The sequence below is a fragment of the Scyliorhinus canicula genome, chromosome 6, assembly GCF_902713615.1.
Source record: "Scyliorhinus canicula chromosome 6, sScyCan1.1, whole genome shotgun sequence".
NCBI classification, from domain to species: Eukaryota; Metazoa; Chordata; class Chondrichthyes; order Carcharhiniformes; family Scyliorhinidae; genus Scyliorhinus; species Scyliorhinus canicula.
The window spans coordinates 36,347,063-36,368,743 of record NC_052151.1 but is presented as its reverse complement, the minus strand read 5'-3'; the positions used below and the strand labels follow the sequence as shown (position 1 = coordinate 36,368,743).

Below are 21,681 nucleotides of genomic sequence, written 5' to 3'. Positions count from 1 at the left end.
GCCTTCGCTGACGTCACCACTGGCGCATGCGCGATAGGGGGGGTTCTCTTCCGCCTCCGCCATGGTGGAGGCCGTGGCGGCGGCGGAAGAAAAAGAGTGCCCCCACGGCACAGGCCCGCCCGCCGATCGGTGGGCCCCGATCGCGGGCCTGGCCACCGTGGGGGCGCCCCCCGGGGGTCCGCTCGCACCGCCAATCCCGCCGCCACCAGAGGTGGTTGAAACCACGGTGGCGGGAGAGGCCTCTCAGCGGCGGGACTTCGGCCCATCGCGAGCCGGAGAATCGCCGCGGGGGGCTCGCCGATCAGCGCGGCGCGATTCCCGCCTCCGCCAATTCCCGGGTGGCGGAGAATTCCGGCCATGGCGGAGGCGGGATTTTCGCCGGTCCCGGGTGATTCTCCGACCCTGCAGGGGGTCGGAGAATTTCGCCCCAGGAATGAGAAATTTTAGATACAGGGAAAGATTGGAGAAATTGGGCTTGTTCTCCTTGGAGCAGAGAATATTAAGAGGTGACTTTATTGAGGTGTTCAAAATTCTGAACAATTTTGACAGGGTAAAGAAAGATATTCTGTTTCCACTAGTTGGTAAGTCAGCGACTAGGGAGCCACAATTTCAAGACGGTCAGCAAGAGAGCTCGGAGTGAGATGAGGGGGAACTTCTTTACTCAGATAGTTGTTGGGGTTAGGAATGCGCTGTCTGGAAGAGTGGGGGAGGTGGATTCCACAGGAGGTTTCAAAAGAGAGCTGGATACATATTTGAAAGTGATAAATTTAGAGAGCTACGGAGATAGGGCTGGGGATTGTGACTAGCAAGGTTGCTCTTTTGGGAGCCAGTGCAGGCACGATGGGCCTCCTTCTGTGCTGTAAATAACAAACAAAAAAAGATAAGAAAAGCAGTTCCCATTAGCTGATGGTACAAGGACTAAAGGACAAACGTTTAACATTCTGGGCAAGAGATGCTGGGGAGATGTGAGGAAGAACCTTTTACACATCGAGTAGTAATGACCAGGAACTCGCTGCCTATAAAGGTGGTGGATATTGAGGAAAAATGATTTCTCCCAAAGGATCGTGACCATGGACTACAACCAGGCCAGCCTCAAAAGTGTACTGCCAAAATTCCACCAACACATCTCCTGACCCACCAGGGGCCGCAACCTCCTTGACCACTGCTACACAAACATCAAGGCCTCCTACCGGTTCATTCCCCAACCACACCTCAGAAAATCGGACCACAAGACAGTCCTCCTTCTCCCGGCATATATGCAGAAACTTAAGCAGGAGACTTTTTTCCAATTAAGGGGCCATTTAGTGTGGCCGATCCACCTATCCTGCACATCTTTGGGTTGTGGGGGTGAGACCCACGCAGATACTGGGAGAATGTGCAAACTCCACATGGACAGTGACCAATGCTGGTCTGAGGCAACGGAAGAGCTCCTACGCAACTGGTTGGAGTCAGTGGACTGGTCCATATTCAAGAACTCAGTGGCCAACCTAAATGAGTATGTCACCACCATCACAGACTTCATCAGTAAGTAATAATAATAATAATCTTTATTGTCACAAGTTGGCTAACATTAACACTGCAATTAAGTTACTGTGAGTTAGTATGTCGATGATTGCGCGCCAAAGAAGGTAGTACGTGCGTTCCCCAACCGGAAACCATGGTTTAACCGGGAGATCCACTCCCTTCTGAAGTCCGGGTCTGAGGCGTTCAAGACATGGTACCCTGGCCGATGCAAGATATCTAGGTACGACCTTCGAAAAGTCATCTGGGATGCCAACAGACAGTACCAGACTAAGCTAGAGTCACAGAATAATGTCACGGACTCGTGTCAGTTGCGACAAGGCTTAACCAACAGAACGGGCTACAAGGCAAAGTTAAGTAGAATCTCCGGCAGCAGTGCACCCCTCCCCGATGAAATCAATGTATTCTATGCTAATTTGAAGCAGGAAGCCAACAAACCATTGTCAACTGCCCCAACAGCCTCGGACATACCCATACCTACTGTCACAGCCTCAGATCAAATCAGCCTTCTTGAAAGTGAACCCACAGAAAACAACAGGTCCTGACGGGCGTTCCTGGTCATGCACTCAGATCCTGCATGCAGCAATTGGCGTGTGTGTGTGTGTGTGTGTGTGTGTGTGCAGACATCTTCAACCTCTCCCTACTCAGTTCTGAGGTTTCAAAAAGACCACCATCATAATAATAATCTTTATTAGTGCCACAAGTAGGTGCCAAAGAAGAGCCTTGACATCGATCATTATGAAGTGCTTCGAGAGGTTGGTCATGAGACACATCAACTCCATCCTCCCAGATTGTCTTTGCATGCTGCCACAGCAGACACCATCTCCCTGACCCTACATTCATCCCTAGAGCATCCTGACAACAAGGACTCCTACGCCAGACTCCTATTCATTGACACTACAGCTCCGCCTTCAACGCCATAATCCCAGCCAAGCCAAACTCCAAAACCTAGAAATTGGCTCCTCCCTCTGCAACTGGATCCTCGACTTCCTGACACATAGACCACAATCAATAAGGATAAATAATGATATCTCCACCATGCTAATCCTCAATATGGGGTCCCGCTTCGCTGCATACCTAGCCCCCTACTATGCTCCTTATACACACACGACTATGTGGCTAAATTTAGTTCTAAGTCCATCTCCAAATTTGCTGATACACAAACGTAGTGGTCGGATCTCAAACAACGATGAGTCAGGGTACAGGAGGGCGATAGAGAAACTAGTGGCTTGGTGTAACAACAACAATCTCTCCCTCAATGTCATAGAAACATATAAAATAAGTGCAGGGGTAGGCCATTCGGCCCTTCAAGCCTGCACCACCATTCAATATGATCATGGCTGATCAGACAAATTCCGTATCCCACTCCCGCTTTCTCTCCATATCCCTTGATCCCTTTAACCGCAAGGACCACATCCAGCTCACTCTTTGAATATATCCAACCAGCTGGCCCCAACAGCTTTCTGTGGTCGAGAATTCCACAACTCTCTGAGAGAAGTTCTTCCTCATCTCAGTCCTGAATGCCTTACCCCTTATTCTTAGGCTGTGATCCCTAGTTCTGGGCGTCCCCAACATCGGGAGCATTCTTCCCGCATCTAGCCTGTCCAGTCCCATTAGGATTTTATATGTTTCTATGAGATACTGTTCATTCTTCTAAACTCCACTGAATACCAGCCCAGTCGATCCAGTCTTTCTCATATGTCAGTCCTGTCATCCTGGGAATGAGTGGTGAACCTTCACTGGACACCTTCAATAGCAAGAATGTCCTTCCTCAAACTAGGAGACCTAAACTCAGCCAGCCTGTCCAAGGCACCCTGCAGCCTCATTGCATCCTCCCCACAGCACACACTGCCAACCAGCTTAGTGTCATCGGCAAATTTGGAGATATTGCATGCAATTCTTTCATGCAAATCATTAATGTATATTGTGAACATCTGGAGTCCCAGCATTGAACCCTGCCGTACCCCAGTAGTCACTTCCTGCCATTCTGAAAAGGACCTATTTATTCCCACTCTCTGCTTGCTGTCTGCCGACCGGTTCTCTATCCACGTCAATACATTATACCCCCAATACCGTGAGCTTTAATTTTGCTCACTCATCTCTTGTCTGGGACCTTGTCAAAAGCTTTTGAAAGTCTAGATACACAGCATCCACTCGATCACCTTTGTCCACTCTACTGATCACAACCTCAAAAAAATCCAGAAGATTTGTCGAGCATGATTTCCCTTTCGTGAATCCTTGCTGACTTGGACCAATCCTGTCCCCACTTTCCAAATACTCAGTTATTTCATCCTTAATAATTGACTCCAGCACTTTCCCCACCACCGATGTCAGGCTAACGGATCTATAATTCCCCGTTTTCTTTCTTCCTCCTTTTTTAAAAAGTGGGGTTACATTAGCCACATTTCAATCCATGGCGGCAAGGTAGCACAGTGGTTAGCACCGTTGCTTCAGAGCGCCTGGCTCCCAGGTTCGATTCCCGCTTGGGTTACTGTCTGTGTGGAGTCTGCACGTGTCTGTGTGGGTTTCCTCTGGGTTCTCCGATTTCTTCCCATAAGTCCTGAAAGACGTGCTGTTAGGTGAATTGGACATTCTGAATTCTCCCTCAGTGTACCCGGAATGTGGCGACTAGGGGCTTTTCACAGTAACTTCATTGCAGTGTTCATGTAAGCCTACTTGTGACAATAACGAAGATTATTATCCATTGGAACTCTTCCAGAGTCTATAAAATACTGGAAAATGATCACCAATGCGTCCACTATTTCTAGGGACACTTCCTTAAGTACTCTGGGATGCAGAATATCCGGCCCTGGGGACTTATTGGGTTTTTATCCCATCAATTTCACCAAGACAATTTCCTGACTAATAAGGATTCCCGTCAGTTCCTCCTTCATGCCAGTCTTCCTCCTCTCTCCTAGTATTTCCGGAAGGTTATTTGTGTCCTCCTTCGTGAAAACACACCCAAAGTATTTATTCAACAGGTCGGCAATCTCTTTGTTGCCCATTATTATTGCCCAAAATTACCCTGTTCTCGTCACATGTCTATAGAAGCTTTAGCAGTCAGTTTTTATGTTTTCTGCAAGCTTACTCTTGTATTCTATTTTCCCCTTCCGAATTAAACCTTTTGTCCTCCTCTGCTGAATTTAAAATTTCTCCCAGTCCTCGGGCTTGCTGCTTTTTCTGGCCAATTTATATTCCTCTTCATTGGCTTTAACACTATCACTGATTTCACTTGTTAGAAGGTGGTTGACCCACCTTCCCCGTCTTACACTTGCGCCAGACAGGGATGTATAATTGTTGAAGTTCATCCATGTGTTCTTTAAATGTCTGCCATTGCTTATCCAGGTAACCCCTTAAGTATCCTTTGCCAGCTTGACCTAGCCAACGCACATCTCACACCACCAAAGTTAGCTTTCTTTCAGTTCATGACCCTTGTCTCATACTTAACTGTGTCACTCTCCATCTTGATGAAGAATTATACCATATTATGGTCGCTCTTCCCTAAAGGATCTTGCACCACAACGTAGCTAATTAATCCTCTCTCATTGCACAATACCCAGTCTAGGATGGCCTACTTTCTAGTTGGTTCCTCAACATATTGATCGAGAAAACCATCCCTTATATACTCCAGGAAATCCTCCTCCATCGCATTGCTACCAGTTTTGGATACTGTTGGGTGAGATGGTTCACCAGGGGAAGGCTGCCGCCCCTTAATAAAGCCAGTCTGGTCCTGAGGCCACCTCTGGCACACACCCGTCTAAATGTCCGGCTAGTACTTTGGCCAAGATCTTCAAATCCATATTTAGTGAGGAGATGTGTCTATAAGATCCACATTCTGCCGGGTCTTTATCCTTTTTTGGTATCAACAAAATTGAGGCCTGTGCAAGCGAGGCCGGTAACTCCCCTCATGCCATCGATTCATTGTACATAGCCAGGAGATGGGGCGCTAGTTCTGGCAAAAACTGTCTATAGAACTCCACTATGAATCCATCTGGCCCTGGTGCTTTGCCCGATTGCATCAACCCTATCCCCTCCATTATCTCCTGCAGCCTTAGCAACTCCTCCAATCTTTGCCTCCTCTCCTCATCAATCGCTGGAAACATCAACTCATCCAAGAACCACCCCACCTCTCCTTGTTCCACCGAGCCCTGATCTGTAAAATCCACGGTAGAAATCCTCAAATGCCCTATTTATTTTTTCCGGCATTGTTACCAAAAGTTCCCCTGCTTCTCTTATTTGTGCAATTGCCCTTGTGGCAGCCTGTCGTCTCAACTGATGGTTAGCAATCGACTAGCCATTTCCTATATTCATATTGGATCCCCCCTCCTCAAACAGCGAAGCTGTCCCACTGTCCTCGTCACAAGATCAAAACCTGACAACTGGACCAATCGAGATGAAGGAAACAAAAAAATAAGAAAAATGAAAAAAATCAAAACCCCCAAAGCTTGAAGTCTGAAGTAAAACTGAGAAAGGCCGGCTCCTCTAAAATAATGAAAGGGAAAATAAATTTCAGGAGGTTTTTGAGCGAAAAGGAATAAACAATTCCCAATATAGAGAGGAGCATAATATCAACTGAGGGAGTACAATATCAACTAAGGAACAGACATGAATCGAGCTGAGTAAACAGACATCAATTAGTTCCAAATATAGTAAACAGCAATGAAGTAGTTTGGAGCTATATTGACGCACCGGCGCATGCCCGAACCGGCGCCGGGCGTCAAAGGCCATTGTTGCTGGTTTTGGTGACAGTCGGCGTGGTGCCAACCGCTCCGGTGCGGGCATACCCCCTCAATGTGAGGGCTTGGCCCCTAAAGGTGCGGAGAATTCCGCACCTTTGGGGAGGCCCGACGCCGGAGTGGTTGGCGCCACTCCGCTACGCCGGGACCCCCCCGCCCCGCCGGGTAGGGAAGAATTTCGCCCCAAGGTGTATTTCACTCCGGCCAAAGATCTTGGGATGGAAATGCATCTCCTGCTATTATATGCATTTAAAAGCTACTTTGATATTAGTAATTTTGTTTTAAGTAGTGATTTTCAAGAACATATCTACTACATAAAACTAGGTATTTTATATATGTGTGTAAAATTCAAAACTTCTAAACATGAAGACGAATCTGAATACGAGACTAACTTCAAGGCCATATGCTCAAAGTTACGCCATGTTGTGACTATAGCCCTTGTTTAATGACCTTTGAGGTTGCCAGGCAGATTGCTCAGTGCTAATTGGTAACGATAATGTATACTTTCGATCAGCCACCTAGCACTTTTGCTTTGCAACAGAGAAATTCAAGGTCATCTTTTCACAATAACAAGCTGACTTCTTTTGAAAGCTTTAATTTTATCAACATAGTAACAGAGCATCCTGTCTGACTGAACATTTCAGGCCTGTGCAAACCTAGATAAAAGTACACACAATTTCCAAAGATCAATGCACTACTGATTCTCCCCAGAGTATATCTCAGGCACCATATTCAAATAAGGCGTGCCCTGAGCATTGCTCAGTTTTTCTGGTTTACAAAGCATGGACAGTCTGATGTGGTCATATGGAACTTACTGACTCGCCCTTTAACAGATAATAGGGTGTAAATACATCTTGGCGGTGCACACGTAACCACCAGCACACAATTGGGCTTTGGGGTCCAATAACATTTCCTATGTAAGCAAGTGATAACTCAAGTTTAGTTCCTTTATTAACCTTCTGAGAGTATTATACTTACCAAGTCTCTGTGAAGAACCCAGTTTGCATGGAGGTAATGAATTCCATCTAGTATTTGATAAAGCAGTGATTTGACCATTCCCCTTGGTAGCTGTACTGGCTTTTTATTTGCTTTGGAGGCACGATGGAACTTGATAATATGCTGCATAAAAAGAAAAACAAATTAAAAAATAGTTCACCTTAAAGTCTACACAATGCATTTTACTTTGCGAGCATTCTATCTTGCACTGTTTAATGGTGACACCACAACAAATAAATTCCCTGATCCTGACATTTGTTTTACAATAATTAAAATACGTTCTCATTAACAAGATTGAAATCCAATGTTCTGGCCCCCCGAGGAAGTCAACCAGGCACAAATCACTACTGTGCCTTAAAAGCAGGGGCCAGGTGCCATTGGCCCCGAAGGGGAGAAAGGAGGTAAGTACTGCTCAGAACTTGCCTCTAGGGTGCATAAGGGCAAATCAGCTGCAGCCATGGTGGAGGTGGGAGGGGCCTTCATGAGAGCTGGGGCTTGGGGGGCTCGGGTTAGGCTGGAGGGCTTCAGGTCAGAGCTTTCCACCAAGTTGGGGGAGGGAGTCACGTGGCCAGTCTCTCTTTGCTGAAAAGCCTTTGAAGTAAATAATTTCAGGTCTGTTTCAAAGTCCAGTCATGTTGCAATGGCCACTCTGCCCTCTGTTTGCATTAAAGGCTCTGGATTTTGTTGACATTTCACTTCCCATTAACTATTACAGGCACCAGCTCTGGCAGCTGTTGCCTCAGGCAAAGGAGCTTTTCATATACTAACACAGCACTTCACGCTGCATCAACCCTGAAGTGCTTTCAAGAATGCGCACCTGTTATCAATGAATTTACAGTGCAGGAGGCCATTCGGCCTATTGCTTCTGCATCGGCCCTTGGAAAGAGCACTCTACTAAAGCCCACGCCTCCACCCTATCCCTGTAATACAACCTAACCTTTTGACACAAAGGGGCAATTTAGCCTGGCCAAGCCACCTATCCTGCACATTTTTGTACTGCGGGAGGAAACCAGAGCGCCCAGAGGAAACCCACGCACACACGGGGAGAAAGCGCAGACTCCACACAGACAGTCACACCCGAGGCTGTAATTGAACCCGAGTCCCTGGAGCTGTGAGGCAGCAGTGTTAACGACTGGGCCGCTGTGCCGCTCCAAAAGCCTACTGCACCTGGTATTCCCAGGCGGTCTCCCATCCAAGTACTAACCAGGCCTGAGTCTGCTTAGCTTCCGAGATCAGACGAGATCGGGCGTTCTCAGACTAGTATGGCTGTAAACTCATGATTTTTAGTCGGGGATTTTTTTTCTATCTCGTCTTAACTGCATGGCTTTCCTGGAAGCTACTTTTCACCATCCAAGCAGGTAGGCCAACTCAGAAATTATAGGGTACCTCAATAAGGATCTTCTGAACAATCATTGCTTTTCTCTCCGTGAGAGCCAGAGAACCGAGCATAATCTACCACATATTGCTGCCAGTCACAGGGGAGGGAGCAATATTTGATTCCCCATTGGGCTTTAAGTTATAGATCATGCATTGCCAGCCGACTGCCCAGGTGTATTGAGTATTATGGCAGAACAGCAACAAGATTACAAGGAGTGCAAACCTGAGTATCCACTGTACATATTAGTCTGGCCCTTATCTGTTTCCAGCCAGTCACGATGGTCCAATCAATTGGCCATGATCATATATCCTTCCCCAGTCTCAGCTGCCACACTGTGCTCGCTGAAGGTAAGGACTTCATACAACAGGTAGGCAGGATAACAACTAGTTTTATTCACTGCACTCACAAGACTACAATTACAGTATTCCTTACCCACAGGGTCACCCTCCCCACCTGTTCCCAGGTCGGGGTTTATATCCCGTGAGGTTCCTCCCAATTTTATATTAAAGCTAGTCTCCACCGTCGCCCCCCCCCCCCCCCCCCCCCCCGCCCCAATCACCTGGAGAGTTTGTGCTCCAAGGTGTAGAAGAGGAACTGTATAGAATATAGAGTTTGTCCCTTGAGGTGGTCGTAACACACACTCTCCAAGTTAGGGTTAGTGGTGGAATCCTTAATTGCCAACGATTGAAGGTTGGGCCTGGATACAGTATCAGGAAAGGTAGGTTAGGGGGCAGTATGGTGGTGCAGTGGTTAACATTGCTGCCTACGGCGCTGAGGACCTGGATTTGAATCCCAGCCCTGGGTCACTGTCCATGTCGAGTTCGCACGTTCTCCCCGTCTGCATGGGTTTTACCCCCACAACCCAAAGATGTGCAGGATAGGTGGATTGGCCACGCTAAATTGCCCCTTAATTGGAAAAAATAATTGGGTACTCTAAATTTATTTAAAAAAAGGAAAGGTAGGTTAGTGCCCCGCAGCACCAACCTGTACTGGGGGATCCAGGAGCCATCATGCCACACTTTGGCGTCCATGAAGACCTACTGCCACTAATGTGAGGAGAGGGAGCAGCTCGATGGGAGGCCTTTGGTGACTATGAGGTAGCATGGGCAGTGCCCGCGTTATGACCGACAGCTAACTGAGGTGGTGCATACCGCCAGAGATGGAGTAGGGTTGTTCAGCCTCCAGGATTAGAAGAAGGGGTGTTGGGAGGGATTGAGTGTCCTGGGATGGCTAATCTTACTGACCATCTCTCTCCACTTCTCCCATTCCTCCCAGACAGCGGAGAAGGAGACCTTGGCTATACAGAACTCGCATGTCCTACAACAAGCTGTCGGGCACCATGTGCCACCGAAGACTCAGCCTCACCAAGGAGACAGTGCAGCACTTGTGCCACTCGTGGACCTGGCACCACGTGGAGGAGGAGGGCACCTGTTCCCTGTGGCCTTGAAAGTCACTGCAGCCTTGAATCTATTGCAGGGCTAGAGCAAAGACCCGTCTGGCATTCTCCAGGCATCGGCCCACAAGTGCATCTGAGAGGTCACGGTGCTCTGTTTGCCTGGGCATCCCAACATTCCCTTTGACCTGGATCAGGCCCACCAAAATGCTCGGGCTGCAGGATTTGCCACCATCGCCGGGATGCCTCAGGCCCAGGGGGCCATCAATGGTACGCACACTCCAGGATCTCAAATCTTTCCTCATAAATATATTCTCTCATCTGATGAATCTGGTTTTAACTTTCTTTCAACAATTAGGGAACATAATTACAGGGGCCGCTGGTTCAACCAATGTTCTGTATCAATCTATTATTACTTCTTTTATGCTTATACTCTATGCCTCTATTTATAAAGTCCCAAATTTGTTTGGTATTTATATCTACTCGTACTTTCAAGAGGAACATCAAGGACTCTTTGTTCATTGTCCATTCTTGTTCACTGTTCAGTGTCTTCCATAGGAACAGGAGAAGGTCATTTAGCCCCAAGAGTCTGTTACTCCATTAGAGAATCCATGACTGATCTATGCCCTAACACCATGTACCATCTTTCTCAAAGGCAGCACGGGGGGGTTGGCATTGCCGTTGCTGGACCTGCTTCATTATTATTGGGCGGCGAATGTGGATAGGGTACTGCGATGGTGGGAAGGAGAAGGGGTAGAGTGGGTTAGGATAGAGGAGGAATCTTGTAAGGGGTCTAGTTTGAGGGCTATGGTGACGGCAGCATTGCCAATGGCTCCGAGTAGGTATTTAGGGAGCCCAGTGGTGCAGTTCACGGTGAAGATATGGAATCAGCTGAGGAGGCATTTTAGGGTGGAAGGGATATCGGTACTAATGCTGCTGTGCGAGAATCATGGGTTTGAGCCGGTGGCGGGATGGATAGTGTATACAGGAGGTGGTGGGAAGTGGGGCTGGCCAAGGTGAGGGATCTGTATTTGGTGGAAGGGTTCTCCCGTCTGGAGGAGCTAAGGGAGAGGGTAGAGTTGCCGATGGGGAGTGAGTTCAGGTATCTGCAGGTTAGGGACTTTGTGCGAAAGGTCTGGAAGGGGTTCCCTAGATTGCCGGGATGCACCCTGCTGGAGCGACTGCTGCTTCCGGATGTGGAAGGGGAGGGAAGAATTGGGGATATATACAAGTGGCTGAGGGAGCAGGGAGGTGAGCAGGTGGTGAAGATCAAGGAGAGATGGGAAGCGGAGTTGCGAATGGACATTATTTGGGGAGTATGGAGTGAGGCATTGCGAAGGGTAAATGGGACCTCCTCTTGTGCAAGGATGAGCCTGATACAGTTTAAGGTGGTGCACAGGGTGCATATGACTCGGGTGAGAATGAGTGGGTTCTTTCAGGGGGTAGCAGATGAGTGTAAGGGATGTGGACGGAGACAGTGAATCACGCGCACATGTTCTGGGGGTGCGAAAAGCCTGGGGGGGCAGGGGGGTGAAAAAGGGAAACATTTATAGTCGACTGTTGGGAAGCTTGATTCCCAGTTTGTATGTGTTGTAACTTTTTTATATACGTTTGGAATAATTAACATTATTTATAAAAAATACCATCTTTCTCGCATATTCTTTAATACTTTTGGTTAACAAAAATCTATAAATCTCAGATTTAGAATTAACAACTAATCGAGCATTAATTGCCTTTTGTGGAAGAGAGTTCCAAACATTTACCAGCCTTTGTGTGTAGAAGTGCTCCTGAAAAGGCTGACTCTTTTTTCAACTACATCCTCGAGTCCTAAACTCTCCAACTAATGCAAATAGTTTCTTTCTATCTACTCTATTTGTTTCTCTTAAAATCTTGAAAACTTTAATCAAATCACCTTGCAACCGCTTAAGCTCTAGGGAATACCATCTTATTTTGTGAAATTACTTCTCAAAATTAAACGCAAACTCTAAATATAATTCCAGTAAATCTGCACTGCTCGTGCTCCAAAGTCCAATGGTTGGAATTTTGTCGATTAGGTGGACAGCCTGACATTGGAATGAAAAGTGAGTTTCTGCCACATGTGGACAGCCAGCTGGACTATTGCCTCAACTTTACAGGCAGCAGTCAATTAAGACAAAGAAATCACTGGGGTTGCGGGGCTGCATTCCCGACCTGTTGCCCCATCTTTGCCAGACCAGGTAAGGGCAACAGATCTCCTTCTCTTATGGGGTTTTATGACAACGGTTTCATGGTCATCATTATACTTTATTGAATTAAAATTTCATCATCAGCCCTGGTGGGATTTGAACCTGGATCCCCAGAGCATTACCCTGGCTCTCTGGATTACTGGTCCAGCAACAATATCACTGCGCCACTGCCTCTCCTTGACTTTCCAAACTGCCTCCATTAAAAACTGCCACCTGTCACTCAGACAGTTTCCTAATCAGGTCAATAATTTGCTTCAAATTCCACGAGTTTCAGCTTTAGGAGTCTTTAATGAGGAGCTGTATTAAATGCCTTCTAGAAATCCACATAAATAACAGCCATTAACATCACCCTGTCCCTACTTTAGAAATCTTTCCAAAGATTTCAATCAGTCTCATCAGACATGATTTACCCTTTACAACTCCATGCTGGTTCTCTCTGATGAGCTGCAAATTTTTAAACAGTAGGAATGATGTCTTCAGAAAGCCACCCAGTAAATTCCACTCTCACCTCAATGACCTTCCCACAACAATAGGCGGGATTCTCTGTCCCAGAGTCTAAGTGCTCCTGCCAGTGGGGAATGGCACCTGGAGCAGCTTTTAAGCGCTCCACACAGCCTACATTTTCATTACAGCCCCAACAGCATGGCAGCTAAAAGACCCGCTCCCAGATTTCTGGATGTCGACATCAACAGGATGCAGCATGCTGTCGAGGAGAGGCACCCTGTTCCCCCTGGTGGATCAGAGACAGCAGCCATCTATAATGAACAAAGCCTGGGAGGGAGGATGTGGTATTTGCAGTGACTGCTGGCAGCCTCACCAAGAGGACCAGTATGCAATGCAGGAAAAAGATGAACGACCTCCTTCGAGCAGCTCAGATGGCATCACTCCCATCCTTTACCCCTCACATGTCCCCCCAATCCCCTATATGCCAGTAACACCCCTACTGCCAGCATGTCCCTCAGAACCCATCCTCCAGGAACCCCTACACATAGAATTATAGGAAAGTTACAGCACAGGAGGCCATTCGGCCCACCTTGTCCATACTGGCCCTAGAACAGCTGCTCTTTCTAATCCCACCTTCCTGCACCCGGTCCATAGCCCAGTAGTTTACAGCACTTAAGGGGCAGATCCAGGTACTTTTTAAAAGTTTAGGGTCTCTGCCTCCACCAACTTGGGCAGCGAATTCCAGACTCCCACTACCCTCTGCGTAAAAAAAGGTCTTCCTCATGCCCCCTCTACACCTTCTGCCACTTATCTTGAATCTATGTCCACTGGTTCTGGAATTCTCCACCAAGAGAAAGTATTTTGTTCTGTCCACTCTACCCTTCATGTCCTGCCCTCTTTGGCCAGGTGCCATGCCCACACATGCCTCCAGCTAGAAACCTCCCCCCCCCCCCCCCCCCCCCCCCCCCCCCTCCGAACTATTAATGATCAGACACCCCTCTGGTGAGTACCACACACACATCAGGTGGAGGCAGGGACTCCCAAGGGAGCAGACGGTTGGAGGGCTGTCCGATTATTTGGAACAAATGGCGCGCCTCAGGAAAATATTATCCCATCGCCTGCAAGGACAGCTGGAGGGGCCCAAGGGCCTTCAGGCGCAGGGGATGTTGCCAACAATGCGTAGCACCCAGGCCAACACTGAAGGAATAACGTCCACGGTGGAAGGCAAGAAATTAGAGACATTCAAGGATTGGGCGCACTGTGCTGTCCATGGCTGATGTGCAGGGCAGGAGGGCCCAGCCACAGGTGGACTTGTCCTGGGTGCAGATGGACATTGTTGCAGCACTCCAGAGCTTGGCGCATTCGTAAAGGATCATGGCTAAGGGCATTGAGAGTATTGGCCGTGAACTGCCTGACCGTAGCAAGTCTCAGAGGGACATGTCACAGTCACAGAGGGACAAGACTGAGGGAATGAAGGACAAGTTCCAGTCACAGAGCTCCATGGCTGAAGGTATCGACACCATGGTTCAGACGAGGGTGGGGCTCCAGGACTGGCAGGACCAGGTGACAATAGGGGTTCCAGATCTTGCCCGAGCTTCCCCTCCGTTCTGTGGAGTAGCCAGAGTATCACTTAGCACACTGACGGAGGAGGAAGTGGTGGGGCCTTCCCAACTCCTCCTAATTGAGGAATCGGGATGTGATCAGGTTGGTCCCTGGTGCGACGGTCCTGAATGACTCATTCGGTGGCCTGTCGAGCCAGCTCCAGGTCCTTGACTGGGTTCACTTGGACACCATCCCTGTCCAACGAGGCCTGCCTTACTTCCCCCTCCTCCAGCATGCCGCTCCGCAACCGCGCCATGTTGTGCAGGACGCAGCAGCCTACGACAATGCGTCCGACCCTCGAGGGGGGGTGTATTGGGAGGCCCACCAGAGTGGTCCAGGCAGCGGATGTCCATCTTTAGGAGCCGGATGTATCGCTCGATGACGCTTCTGGTTGCTGAGCGAGCATCATTAGAACAGTTCCTCCGCCTCGGTCTGGTGCATCTGGCGTCATCAGCCATGGCCTCCGTGAGAAGGCTTTGTCACCCACTAGCCAACCCCTCACCCAAGGGAGCGCCTCAAAAGTGCCAGGCACCTCCGAGTGCACCAGGAAGTAAGCGCTGTGCACGCTGTCTGGGTATCGTGCACAGACGTGTACGATGTGCAGCTGGTGAATGCACACCAACTTCACAGTCAGGGAATCCTTCCTGTTAATGAAGGGCACCCCCTGTCGAGCTGGTTCTCTGAGTGTGACAGGCATGCCATCAATAACCCCGTGGACCTGGGCATGCCAGCAATGGCAGCAAATCCTGCCGACAGTTATGCTGGTGGCTCTGGTCAGATTAAAGTGGATGCAGGTTGCTGCCCAGCGCATAGGACATTTGTGACATCTCGGATGCACCTGTGGGGCGGATGATTGTGAATAAGCAGAGGCATAGACTTTGGAGGCCAACGTCAACTTGATGGCCACTGGAAATGGGTGTCCTCCTCCTAACCCTCGCAGTGCGAGGTGCACCACCATCTGGCACAGGTGTCGCACGGTGTCCTTGGTGAGCTGGAGTTGGCGGCTACACACACGGTCCAGTACCTCCCCAAAGGACAAGAGGCGACGGTTTAAATGTGGCCTGATGTAGCACCGCCTTTGCACCATCTCCTCAGCCTGGTCGACAAGCATCACCTGGGCCTCACCAGCTGGCCCCTGCTGCTCTGGACAGGCTCCTGCTGTGCTCTCTCCACCGTGCCACCGCGATAGCAGCAGCGGCCATGTAGATAGGTAGCATTGATGGCTGTAGTCGGAAATCCAGTTTCAGAGACTGCCAACCAAGGTGGCAATTCCCTATACTATCCATAGCCACCAAATTACATGATGTGGAGATGCCGGCGTTGGACTGGGGTGAGCACAGTAAGAAGTCTTACAACACCAGGTTAAAGTCCAACAGGTTTGTTTCAAACACGAGCTTTCGGAGCACGGCTCCTTCTTCAGGTGAATGGAAAGGCTTGTTCCAGAAATGTTTATATAGACACAGTCAGAGATGCCCCGGAATGCGAGCACCTGCAGGCAATCAAATCATCAAAGATGCAGAGAGAGAGGTAACTCCAGGTTAAAGAGGTGTGAATTGTCCCAAGCCAGTTCAGTCGGTAGGCCTCTGCAAGTCCAGGCTTGTTGGTGGGGGCCGAATGTAATGCGACATGAATCCCAGATCCCGGATGAGTCCGCATTCATGCGTGTGGAACTTAGCTATAAGTTTTTCCTCAGCAATTTTGCGTTGTCGCGTCTCCTGAAGGCCTCCTTGTAGAATGCTGACCCGGAGATCAGAGGCTGAATGTCCTTGACTGCTGAAGTGTTCCCCAACTGGAAGGGAACAGTCCTGCCTGTTGATAGTCGCACGATGCCCGTTTATTCGTTGTCGCAGTGTCTGCATGGTCTCGCCAATGTACCACGCTTCGGGACATCCTTTCCTGCAGCGTATGAGGTAGACTACATTGGTCGAGTCGCACGAGTATGCGCCGCGTACCTGGTGGGTGGTGTTTCCACGTGTAATGGTGGTGTCCATGTCGATGATCTGGCATGTCTTGCAGAGATTACCCTGGCAGGGTTTTGTGGTGTTGTGGTTGCTGTTCTGAAGGCTGGGTAATTTGCTGCAAACAATGGTTTGTTTGAGGTTGCGCGGTTGTTTGAAGGCCAGTAGTGGGGGTGTGGGGATGACCTTGGCAAGATGTCCATCCTCGCTGATGATGTGTTGGAGGCTGCGAAGAAGATGTCGTAGTTTCTCCGCCCCAGGAAAGTACTGGACGACGAAGGGTACTCTGTCAGTGGTGTCCCGTGTTTGTCTTCTGAGGAGGTCGGTGCGTTTTTTTTGCTGTGGCGCGGTGGAACTGTCGATCAATGAGTCGAGCGCCATATCCCGTTCGTACGAGGGCATCTTTCAGCATCTGTAGGTGTCTGTTGCGCTCCTCCTTGTCTGAGCAGATCCTGTGTATACGGAGGGCTTGTCCATAGGGGATGGCTTCTTTAATGTGTTTCGGGTGAAAGCTGGAGAAGTGGAGCATCGTGAGATTATCTGTGGGCTTGCGGTAAAGCGAGGTGCTGAGGTGACCGTCCTTGATGGAGACGAGTGTGTCCAAGAATGGAACTGAATTTGGAGAATAGTCCATGGTGAGTTTGATGGTGGGATGGAACTTATTGATGTCATCGTGTAGTCGTTTCAGTGATGTCTCGCCGTGGGTCCAAAGGAAAAAAATGTCATCGATGTATCTGGTGTATAGCATCGGTTGAAAGTCCTGTGTGGTGAGGAAGTCCTGTTCAAACTTGTGCATGAAGATGTTGGCATATTGAGGTGCAAATTTGGTCCCCATGGCTGTTCCGTGCGTCTGGATGAAGAATTTGTTGTCGAAGGTGAAGACGTTGTGGTCTAGAATGAAACGGATGAGTTGCAGAATTGCGTCTGGAGATTGGCAGTTGTCGGTGTTGAGGACTGAGGCTGTTGCAGCAATGCCGTCGTCATGGGGGATGCTGGTGTAGAGTGCCGAGACATCCATTGTGACGAGGAATGTTCCTGGTTCAACTGGTCCATGGGTGCTGAGTTTCTGTAGGAAGTCCGTCGTGTCGCGACAGAAGCTGGGTGTACCTTGTACGATGGGTTTCAAGATGCCCTCGATGTGGCCAGAGAGGTTCTCACACAGGGTCCCATTGCCTGAAACGATAGGACGGCCTGGTGTGTTGGCCTTGTGTATTTTCGGGAGGCAGTAGAGATCTCCAATGCGGGGATTACGTGGGATGAGAGCACGTAGGGTGTTCTGAAGGTCTGGATCTAAGGTCTTGATCAGTCTGCTGAGTTGGCGGATGTGTTCCTTGGTTGGATCTGCGGGTAACTGCCTGTAGTGTTCCTGGTTGTCGAGTTGTCGGTATACTTCTTTGCAGTAGTCTGTTCTGTTCAGTATGACGGTGGCCCCTCCTTTGTCTGCTGGTTTGATGACGATGTTGCGGTTGGTCTTGAGAGTGCGGATGGCGTTGCGTTGTGCTTGGGTGACGTTTGAGGCTGCCTTGTGATTGCGAGTGATGAATCTGGCATTGACACGACTTCTGACGGCTTGAGCATACATGTCGAGTCTAGGGCAGCGGCCTTCCGGAGGGGTCCAATTTGACTCTTTCCTTTTCGGTTGCTGCACTGCAGATCTCGCGGTCTGCTGTTCCGGTTCATTGGTCGTGTCCCTGGGTTCGCTGTCGGCCTCTTGGGGTCTGTGGAAGAATTCCCGGAGCCTCATTCGCCTGATGAATTCCTCCGTATCTGCCGCGAGACTGATGGGGTCCATTTTGGTGGTGGTGCAGAAATTGAGCCCTCTGCTGAGGACTTCGATTTCGTCTGGTTGAAGGGTGTAGTCTGACAAGTTGACAATGGATTTTCCTGTATTGTTTTCGACTGTTGTACCGGGAGAAGCTTGATTGCTGCTGGTGGTGATGCCAAGTTTCTCAAGCTTCCTGTTCTTGGTGTGCATGTAGGTGGCATAGTATTGCTGTCTCATCTGTTTGGCGGTGTTCCGCAGCTGGTCTGCTGTGTCCTGAGCGCAAGTTGAGAATATGGCCTCTCTCTTGGTTTCCAGGTTGCGTCGACTGCTGTAGAGTTGGTGTACGAGGTGTTTGAGGAGTGTGACAGAGGTGCGGTGGCAGAGTCTTTCAGCGTAGTCTGTGTTGTAAGTCGACTTGAGTGGGTTTTTGATCAGTAGTCCTTTCGGGATCTTGTCTGCTTTTTTGCATCTTTGTAGAAACTGAATGTCAGTGTCTATATGCGCGATCTTCCTGGAGATCCTCTCCACTTTGAGCCGGCAGTTTGCGGTGTCAATGGTAGCCATGATGTGGAGATGCCGGCGTTGGACTGGGGTGAGCACAGTAAGAAGTCTTACAACACCAGGTTAAAGTCCAACAGGTTTGTTTCAAACACGAGCTTTCGGAGCACGGCTCCTTCTTCAGGTGAATGGAAAGGCTTGTTCCAGAAATGTTTATATAGACACAGTCAGAGATGCCCCGGAATGCGAGCACCTGCAGGCAATCAAATCATCAAAGATGCAGAGAGAGAGGTAACTCCAGGTTAAAGAGGTGTGAATTGTCCCAAGCCAGTTCAGTCGGTAGGCCTCTGCAAGTCCAGGCTTGTTGGTGGGGGCCGAATGTAATGCGACATGAATCCCAGATCCCGGTTGAGTCCGCATTCATGCGTGTGGAACTTAGCTATAAGTTTTTCCTCAGCAATTTTGCGTTGTCGCGTCTCCTGAAGGCCTCCTTGTAGAATGCTGACCCGGAGATCAGAGGCTGAATGTCCTTGACTGCTGAAGTGTTCCCCAACTGGAAGGGAACAGTCCTGCCTGTTGATAGTCGCACGATGCCCGTTTATTCGTTGTCGCAGTGTCTGCATGGTCTCGCCAATGTACCACGCTTCGGGACATCCTTTCCTGCAGCGTATGAGGTAGACTACATTGGTCGAGTCGCACGAGTATGCGCCGCGTACCTGGTGGGTGGTGTTTCCACGTGTAATGGTGGTGTCCATGTCGATGATCTGGCATGTCTTGCAGAGATTACCCTGGCAGGGTTTTGTGGTGTTGTGGTTGCTGTTCTGAAGGCTGGGTAATTTGCTGCAAACAATGGTTTGTTTGAGGTTGCGCGGTTGTTTGAAGGCCAGTAGTGGGGGTGTGGGGATGACCTTGGCAAGATGTCCATCCTCGCTGATGATGTGTTGGAGGCTGCGAAGAAGATGTCGTAGTTTCTCCGCCCCAGGAAAGTACTGGACGACGAAGGGTACTCTGTCAGTGGTGTCCCGTGTTTGTCTTCTGAGGAGGTCGGTGCGTTTTTTTGCTGTGGCGCGGTGGAACTGTCGATCAATGAGTCGAGCGCCATATCCCGTTCGTACGAGGGCATCTTTCAGCATCTGTAGGTGTCTGTTGCGCTCCTCCTTGTCTGAGCAGATCCTGTGTATACGGAGGGCTTGTCCATAGGGGATGGCTTCTTTAATGTGTTTCGGGTGAAAGCTGGAGAAGTGGAGCATCGTGAGATTATCTGTGGGCTTGCGGTAAAGCGAGGTGCTGAGGTGACCGTCCTTGATGGAGACGAGTGTGTCCAAGAATGGAACTGAATTTGGAGAATAGTCCATGGTGAGTTTGATGGTGGGATGGAACTTATTGATGTCATCGTGTAGTCGTTTCAGTGATGTCTCGCCGTGGGTCCAAAGGAAAAAAATGTCATCGATGTATCTGGTGTATAGCATCGGTTGAAAGTCCTGTGTGGTGAGGAAGTCCTGTTCAAACTTGTGCATGAAGATGTTGGCATATTGAGGTGCAAATTTGGTCCCCATGGCTGTTCCGTGCGTCTGGATGAAGAATTTGTTGTCGAAGGTGTTGTGGTCTAGAATGAAACGGATGAGTTGCAGAATTGCGTCTGGAGATTGGCAGTTGTCGGTGTTGAGGACTGAGGCTGTTGCAGCAATGCCGTCGTCATGGGGGATGCTGGTGTAGAGTGCCGAGACATCCATTGTGACGAGGAATGTTCCTGGTTCAACTGGTCCATGGGTGCTGAGTTTCTGTAGGAAGTCCGTCGTGTCGCGACAGAAGCTGGGTGTACCTTGTACGATGGGTTTCAAGATGCCCTCGATGTGGCCAGAGAGGTTCTCACACAGGGTCCCATTGCCTGAAACGATAGGACGGCCTGGTGTGTTGGCCTTGTGTATTTTCGGGAGGCAGTAGAGATCTCCAATGCGGGGATTACGTGGGATGAGAGCACGTAGGGTGTTCTGAAGGTCTGGATCTAAGGTCTTGATCAGTCTGCTGAGTTGGCGGATGTGTTCCTTGGTTGGATCTGCGGGTAACTGCCTGTAGTGTTCCTGGTTGTCGAGTTGTCGGTATACTTCTTTGCAGTAGTCTGTTCTGTTCAGTATGACGGTGGCCCCTCCTTTGTCTGCTGGTTTGATGACGATGTTGCGGTTGGTCTTGAGAGTGCGGATGGCGCTGCGTTGTGCTTGGGTGACGTTTGAGGCTGCCTTGTGATTGCGAGTGATGAATCTGGCATTGACACGACTTCTGACGGCTTGAGCATACATGTCGAGTCTAGGGCAGCGGCCTTCCGGAGGGGTCCAATTTGACTCTTTCCTTTTCGGTTGCTGCACTGCAGATCTCGCGGTCTGCTGTTCCGGTTCATTGGTCGTGTCCCTGGGTTCGCTGTCGGCCTCTTGGGGTCTGTGGAAGAATTCCCGGAGCCTCATTCGCCTGATGAATTCCTCCGTATCTGCCGCGAGACTGATGGGGTCCATTTTGGTGGTGGTGCAGAAATTGAGCCCTCTGCTGAGGACTTCGATTTCGTCTGGTTGAAGGGTGTAGTCTGACAAGTTGACAATGGATTTTCCTGTATTGTTTTCGACTGTTGTACCGGGAGAAGCTTGATTGCTGCTGGTGGTGATGCCAAGTTTCTCAAGCTTCCTGTTCTTGGTGTGCATGTAGGTGGCATAGTATTGCTGTCTCATCTGTTTGGCGGTGTTCCGCAGCTGGTCTGCTGTGTCCTGAGCGCAAGTTGAGAATATGGCCTCTCTCTTGGTTTCCAGGTTGCGTCGACTGCTGTAGAGTTGGTGTACGAGGTGTTTGAGGAGTGTGACAGAGGTGCGGTGGCAGAGTCTTTCAGCGTAGTCTGTGTTGTAAGTCGACTTGAGTGGGTTTTTGATCAGTAGTCCTTTCGGGATCTTGTCTGCTTTTTTGCATCTTTGTAGAAACTGAATGTCAGTGTCTATATGCGCGATCTTCCTGGAGATCCTCTCCACTTTGAGCCGGCAGTTTGCGGTGTCAATGGTAGCCATGATGTGGAGATGCCGGCGTTGGACTGGGGTGAGCACAGTAAGAAGTCTTACAACACCAGGTTAAAGTCCAACAGGTTTGTTTCAAACACGAGCTTTCGGAGCACGGCTCCTTCTTCAGGTG

The 21,681-nt window shown here is 49.4% G+C and overlaps 1 protein-coding gene and 1 non-coding gene across 2 annotated transcripts in view; both read right to left on the bottom strand.

Annotated features, from left to right (window-relative positions):
* cdk19 (cyclin-dependent kinase 19) overlaps nt 1-21,681 on the bottom strand; it is a 347,911-nt gene that overhangs the window by 217,657 nt on the left and 108,573 nt on the right. Inside the window, exon 4 of the mRNA XM_038799152.1 lies at nt 7,236-7,376. Within this exon, the coding sequence (XP_038655080.1) occupies nt 7,236-7,376 (141 nt within the window). The remainder of the gene's footprint in view (nt 1-7,235; nt 7,377-21,681) is intronic.
* Nucleotides 8,409-8,527, bottom strand: LOC119968114. Its single transcript, XR_005461129.1, has one exon. It is a non-coding gene; the product is annotated as a 5S ribosomal RNA (ribosomal RNA).